Source organism: Leptonotus elevatus, chromosome 19 (assembly GCF_054856555.1).
Source record: "Leptonotus elevatus isolate MCC_2025b chromosome 19, RoL_Lele_1.0, whole genome shotgun sequence".
NCBI lineage: Eukaryota > Metazoa > Chordata > Actinopteri > Syngnathiformes > Syngnathidae > Leptonotus > Leptonotus elevatus.
Window position 1 is genome coordinate 14,193,049 of NC_141257.1, and position 7,796 is coordinate 14,200,844.

Genomic DNA, 7,796 nt, shown 5'->3' on the forward strand with positions numbered 1-7,796 from the left:
TAATGCTTTGCAAGGAGACAAATCATTACAAAGGAAAAGATCAGTGGTTTGAGAAAATGACAGAAGGTAACACATTAAAGAGCAGACTGAATCTGTCATTAAAGTTGTCTGAATTTGTGCCTATAACTTTATTTTTCTCCAGTATTATTATTTGTTACTGTATAATTGTAAGGGTGTAGCAAATCTTTTGTCCTTAAAATTGATTGTCATGAATTACATAGGCTACTGAACCTCCTAGCATGATTATTTTTGGAAGTAGTTATAAGCATTACGTGTTTTTAGTCAGGGCCCTATAAAGCCTGAACCATTAAATATATCAGAGAAAATTCAGATTCTTCGTAAATAGAGTATTTATTGGTCTCCCTGATTTGTTGGAATTTAGATGTTTCTGGGGTTGGTGAAGAACTCTGGTTGGTGGCCCGGTGGGTGGTGTCTGGTCGGTGCTGGATTTCACTTTCCTTTGTTTTCTTTGGTCCTTCCTCGGGTCTCCTGACGGCGGTGTTCGGTTTAGGTGAACGGTATGGGATTTTTTTTAATAGGTTTTTGGTGAACTAACGAATACACACACACTCGCACGCACGCACGCACGCACGCACGCACGCACGCACACACGCATATACATACTCACCCACATACAAAAAAAAAAAAAGAGCAATGATCATTACCGAATGAACAATACTGAGCTCTTTAAAAGAAAAAAAAGAAAAAAGAAAGAAAGAAAGAAAGAAAAAAAAAGCTCTTAAAATAATCTTAATGAGTCGTTGAGGTCCTATTTTCTTCTTTTAATTTCATCACAGGCAGATAGTGGCTGTCAGTGAGCATGATGTCAAGCTGGCTGACAATGACACTTCTAAACAAGCATGAGGAGAAAGGAAAACGTGAGAAAGCAATTGGTACTTCATTTTAAGCGCGCTTATTGCACACTCTGCACAGTTTTATCAGGTTATACAGCTGGACAACCCCCATAACTCATTACCATTCTGCACACTTTTATAAAAGCAAACAAACACACACAAACACACACACCAAGTCCCAAGTCTTTTCTCGATCCACACCGCCTTTCACACCCCCTAATGTGAAATGCAGTATCAATTAGCACCTTGCTGGCAGCAGCAGCAGGCTTATGGGTTGATATTAAATGAAGGCTGTTGCTATCGAAACAACAAACGCTGATCATCCTTGATGAACAAGCAATAAAGACTTTACGGTGAAGGAAAATAATCAAACCTAACAGACAAATGGACGTTTGTGCACCCCCCCCCCCCCCCCCAAAAAATAAGATGAGACCAAAGACAACATTTTCATCCGTTGCCTTGATTGGTCAAAAGAAACGTGCAAAGATGCCGCATCGTCCAATCAGCTCGAAGTATTGTACAGCAAGTCCCTCCTTTCCCAAACGGATCTGCAGAGTGCATTTCCAGATTGATAATGTGAAGAACTCCCTTGACTGAATCACAATTATCAATCTGGCTTGTGAGGTTACTGTGATAGATGTGGGATCGTACTTATTCCCTGGTTTCTTTCAGGCCTGACTGGTTCACTGTGTTAACCCATGTCATGTTCTCAGCCATGGCGAGTCTATGACCTTTGTTTGTTACTTTGAATCTTGTATTTCTTTTGAACATTATTAACTTAGTACATATAATGTTTCCGTGTGCCTTGAAAGGATACTCAATTGAGTTATTCATATATAGCCAAACAACGTTAGAATTGTCTTTCAGACATGGTTCATGCAGATTTGGCACTGCACCACCTCAAATATTTAAAGAGACCAAAGAAATCACTCACGAGCAACCATTTGGCAACAGTGACAAGGAAAAGCCTGAAAACATTCAATGTATTTTGATGGAGCATTTGGAGCATGCGATGTCAGGTTGGAGTGAACTGCTGCAAGCCTTCATGGCTGACTTATTTGATGCAAAATAAGTGACTTTAATTACAGCCAACCTGCATGGGAATCTGTTAAAAAATGTATGCCAGATGTTCCTTGGCTAAAATGACCTTGCGTGTTCAGAAAACAAAGACTCTGCATGGACCCTGATAGCGGCACTGATGGTCACCATGGCAACATCCAGGCAACTCTGGGAGCTATTACAATAAGGGAATCGCAGCACCAGCAGTCTTGAAGGCATGAAGCTGAATGCATGTACAAGAAATTGGCACTATTAACTGTTTTGAAAAGATACTCAGCCATATGTTGTAGGCACGATATGCTTCATTTCATTTCCATGACAAGCACTGTGAAATTTGAAAAGATATCACCATGCCCTTGCCCAGAGGTATGAATATATTCTGCCTTATATTTTAAACAAATATTCATACTGCATTGGTTTAAATGGGGATGATTACATGATGTGTATGATATCCATGTAATATTCTACAAATTCAGTTAAACTGAGCCATATATGTGTCATGTGAGGACATTAAAGCATTACATTAAATGACATTGGCTACGATAATGTGATTATCGGTTGTATTAGGAAGAAGGTGTTATGAAAAAGAATTGATGGAGCCACATCTCATGTGCATGACCTTACTTTGTCTTTGCACAGGTTAGTGCTGTTGCCAGGATACTATTTCCTATGGCAACACTTGAGCAGTTGAGGTGAAAGGATCCAGGTAGCTAGTCGCTCTACACCCTGTGGACCGGAAGTCTGTAAAGGACCAGAGAATATCGTGCACAAAACCCACACAGCAAAAGCAGAATGGCGGCTGATGTTTTTTCTTTCACACAATTTTGGATCTCCTTAAATCTTCATTTAAACTGTTTAGATTTTCTTGAGGAACAAAACAGTCCTTTCATCATGAAGTGTTAACGCATATTTAGTGACTACACGAGTATACATTAAATTAAGTGCAGTGATTGGAAATAATGGATTCAGGATAGATGACTGAGTTTCAAGTGAAACATAATTTAATCCCATTGAATGAATGATAAATGTATCATATATGAAGGATAAATGTATAGCTTTTTCACTCCAGAGCATAGTGAATGATGTTTAATCCATCTTTATTGGCATACTGCCACCATTTGTTGCAGGACTGTTACTACCATGCTTGCACTAACTAGTGCATAGTTGCACATATACAAACAAAGAAAAAAAACTGCAAATAATATTTGTTATTCAAAAATCAAGAACTTAACTATATATATATATATATATATATATATATATATATATATATATATATATATATATATATATATATATATAGTTAAGTTATATATATATATATATATATATATATATATATATATATATATATATATATATAGTATATATATATATATATATATATATATTTATATATATATATATAAATAGATATTTACTGCAACTCAATGTATCTCAAATAAGTACTCAATATGTGTACCATAGAATATAATTCTACAACTTGAACCCAACTGAACCCCTGAGACTGACACACCAAACTCCTGAGGTTCAGCCGAACCCAGGTTAACGAACAACAGCATTGACTGAACCATAAAATCTCTCAAATCTGCAGTGGATCAGCAACTATTACATTAGGTGTACCCGTAAAATGCTGCCCCTCGTTATGACTTTTTGTGTTTTTCCATCCACAGAGGACTTCACTGTGAATAATTACAGGGGCTCTATAGCACAACAGTAGAAATTGTACACCTATTTATTGATCATCTGCTTTTTTGTGTTTGGTGAAAAGCTGAGCATCCATGACGATGTATTCTTTCAGAAATGTGCTCAGAAAATCATTGTCAGGTCAAGTGGAACTCCAATGGCAGCCATGTGTACAAAACACTCACTTTCACTTATATGAATTATGTATTCATGTAAAAAAAAAAAAAAGTACATTCAGCAGTTGAAAAAGGTTGAAAGGACATCATACTTTGTGTAATAGATGTACAACAATGGTACGTCAGATGGCTGAACAATTTGGAGCCAGATTGAAATTTCCTGTATTGAAATGTATTTATAGGTTTGTTGATAAACTGACTTTACAAAAGAGTTTATAAACCATTTTATGTAAATGTTGTGTTTAATTTGTTTGAAACCTTTTTTCAAACTTTTTTTTGTAATTTGACGTTAATAATAATTAAAATTAATACTCTCACAATTTTAATCTTTTCTTTTTAGCAAGTACCGAGCAAGCCATTGAAAATGTGTTAACAGCTCAGGTGTCCAAACTATGGCTCGGGGGCTATTTGAGGTCCACTATTCATTTTTAAGCGGCCCGCAGCATGTACTAAGAAAATGTATACCCCAAAATCTTGTAAAATCCTAAGCTATTTGCCTTATAGAAAGCTGTTCAGGTAGAAGTTTTTTTATTGTGCTTGATAAATGAAAGTAAAAAAAAAATACTTAAGTGGTCCTTGCATCCTTCAATTGTTCAGTATTTGGCCTTTAGAGAAAAAATGTGGACACCACTACAGTACAGCGTTAGAAAAATACGTATTAACCAAAACAATAAAGCGCTATAGGCTACAACAAGGGTGGGAGTCAAGTATTCCATAAATGTGCAATTAATTAAATGTTCTCAATCCTCACTAATAACAGTTCAGAGCATCAACACTTCTTCAAAACGGGAACAAGATTTGTGAGCCGGTCGTGTCTCTCATGTCCTTGATACTTTGCATACTAGTCAGCATGTCTAGTTGAGTCATGACGTCAGATTTCTTGAGCGCTGCAAGTTTCTCTGTGCATTCAAGCTCCCAAAAAATTTGGGCTCCTGTTTTTCTTGAAATAAGGTTAGGGGTTCTCTTCTTGGCAGCTTTTGAAAAAGACTTGACTGACTGGTGGGACTGGTTTTCCTTCCACTTGGTGTTACTTAAGAATTATGATTTGATTAAATTTGTCATGAACCTGGCCCTGGGTTATACTAGCCCATATGTGAGTTTAAAAAAACAATAACACACACACACACACACACAGGGCAATGACACGATAAATAAGGCGCTGGCAGTTAACCAATGCTGAAACTACAGTATAAAGCGTAGTTCTGTGATGTAAACAGCAGCTATTTGTACCTTACATGAGCACTGATATAGCGTTGTAGCTACTCCCGAAATTTGAAACCAAATGTTGTACTTTCTACTCATTACTGATTGATCAAGATCTTGTTGTTTTTTTCTTTAGTTATTTGTTTTGTATTTTTTTCTCGTTAGTTTAATTTAGTTTAGTTTACTTTAGTTTAGTTTAGACTACCATAAACGTATTATATGATAGAGTGATGTAAATAATGAATAATAAGAATTAAACTACAGAATGTTTTCTGTTTTTTAAAGCTAGTGCTGTATCATCAATTATGAAGGTCTAAGCCTTAACACAAATTTTGTTTGCTTACTTAATCTTTAGCTTTTATTGTTATTTATTTATTTATTTATTAATTAATTTATTTATTTATTTATTTATCTATTTATTTATTTATTTATTTGTTTATTTATTATTATTATTACTATAATTATAATTATTATTTTATAGACTTGTTAACAGAACCACATTCTCCACGTTCAACTTTATACTGTTGCAGTTCACATCCTGACCTGGTAACGGCAGCAACACGCTTACTTCCGCCCAGATGCGCCTGCAAATTTCCGCATATTTTCCAAGGGATAACGGCTAACTACAAGCCTGCTCTGGTGTGCCAACGTGTCTCTCAGCATCAGCAATATGTCACGACTTCTGTTAAGATTAAACCTGAGGGGCTGCATCTCAACTCAGATTAGAATGTCATCTGATCAGGTAAACCGTGTTGAACTGCTGACGTAATGACACTTGGCTGTGTTAGCTTTGGCTTGCTAATGTTTTTTTTTTTTAAACCAACCTAGGAACTTTGACCCGAAGTCCAAGTAAAGCAACACATATGTCGTTATTGCTAAATAAAGTAAGATTACCCGCGCCATCTAAAATTATGAATTGGTGCTACTATTGGATGTTCTGGCATCATGCCGACAAATACTACACGATGTTTTAACAATGACAGGTTTGGGTAAACATGCACTCACTAATGTGTGCAAATATAAACGCGTGTGAGCCAAACATAACTAGGATATATACCTTGCTTTGTTGGCTAAAAAATGCATAGCACAAGGGCGTGGCAGTTTTTTTCTGAAGGCAAAAAAGTGGTTATGCTCTATTTATAAGCACATAAACATTGAGTTAAAAAAAACAGTACATTTTGCATTGAGATTACTGCATTGGCAATATTTCAGCAGAAATAACCAAATAAAACAAATTAGTGATAGTAGTATTGTATTAAGGTATTTAAGAGGTGAATTGTTAAGAGTAAAATGGATTCAACTTACAAGAAGCTTGGTCATTTCTACACAAATGTATTTCTGAACTGAACCACAGTGCTGAGATAAACGGTATAGAGTTCTACAAATATAAAATGTCAAAGTAACTTAATTACTGCAACTAAACGCAACAGTGTTGCATGAATGGTGTTGATAAAATAGCGCAAACATAAAATTGTACTATTGGTCCTTGAATGAGGTAGCTATAACAGTGCCAATATGCAAAGCTGCTCTACTGTCTTGCAGGTTGCACTGAGGGCAATATATCAGGGATAGACATTCAGATAATGTAGAAAGTAGGGCTGGCTGGTTACATACCACCATGGGCCAACAAGACCAAAGGGACAGCATTAGCTCTGCCTTATAATATCATAAATAAACACGAGGCCGCAAATACCATGTTTGTGTAACCAAGAACTGTTCTCCCAAAGTGTAAGCTGAAAATACATTGTGGAGATGGTATTTTTCCTCTGAAATCAAAATAATTTGTAGAATTGTTTTCCCCACATTACAGCGAATCGTGACTGTCGTGAAGTTTTTAGGTGACTAACAAAGGATATGTTCCTAAAACAATCTTGCAAATAGGCGAATTTGTGAATGCGGAACCGCAAATATGCAAGGCTCCACAAAATAGCGAACTCACCCTACTACTGTTGCATGAATGGGGTAAATATAACACATTAAGAAGGCGTTCACATTGCTGAGTAGATGGTACAGTTTAAAAAAAATGCTTTTTATTTGTGCCATGAACATCCTGGAAACTAAATGTATTGTTCATAATCAACTCTTCTCATTCTAGCTGGGTGAGTTAGGAAAGGGAGCAGGAAAAGGTGGAGGTGGAGGAGGCTCTGTGAGGGAAGCAGGAGGTGCCTTTGGAAAACGGGGAGTAGCAGAAGAGGAGCGATACTTCAGGTGACACCCGGTCTCGTCGAATTCCTTTCCAGTGCTTTCCCGCCAATTGTTGACCACATTCCCCATTCAACCGTAGGCAAAAGGAAAAGGAGCAGATGGAAGCGCTGAGGAAGCACCACACGGAAGAGATTGAGCACCACAAAAAGGAAATTGAGCGCCTACAAAAGGAGATTGGCCGTCATAAGGGCAAAATTAGAAAGCTCGAGCATGATGACTGAACCATCACATTGACAATTCCGAACATCCGGGCATTTCTGATCCTTCCCCAGTGCAACGCAATGCAAATGTTTCCTTCATGCAATGAAAACAAACAGCTGATTGTTTTGCTTTTGTCTATGATTAGCATACAAACCAAGCAGATTGTTATAGTAGTCAAACGACATCACATTTTGAAATCAACGACTCAAAGTTCAATGCTTTTCAATCAGCAGAGAGCTTCCTTACTCCAAGTTGACTGCCATTTTGACTTGTGATGTAAGCTCGGAATTGTCCATTAGTGTCAAAGCAATGATAATGAGACAGTTTGAATGCAAAAACTACAAATAAAGTGGAACTGCATTGGAAGTGTTTTCTTATTTTTAAGGGACTAATTTGTACACAGTTATTTGGA

General features: G+C 36.7%; 1 protein-coding gene across 1 annotated transcript; it reads left to right on the top strand.

The window, feature by feature from the left end:
• The first annotated feature begins 5,521 nt into the window (after positions 1-5,521).
• Positions 5,522-7,750, top strand: LOC147158084 (ATPase inhibitor, mitochondrial-like). Its single transcript, XM_086062761.1, has 3 exons — positions 5,522-5,720; positions 7,074-7,186; positions 7,263-7,750. Exons 1-3 carry the CDS (start codon positions 5,649-5,651, stop codon positions 7,402-7,404), a joined length of 327 nt encoding a protein of 108 aa, XP_085918887.1. The 5' UTR covers positions 5,522-5,648; the 3' UTR covers positions 7,405-7,750.
• The last annotated feature ends 46 nt before the right edge of the window (positions 7,751-7,796 follow it).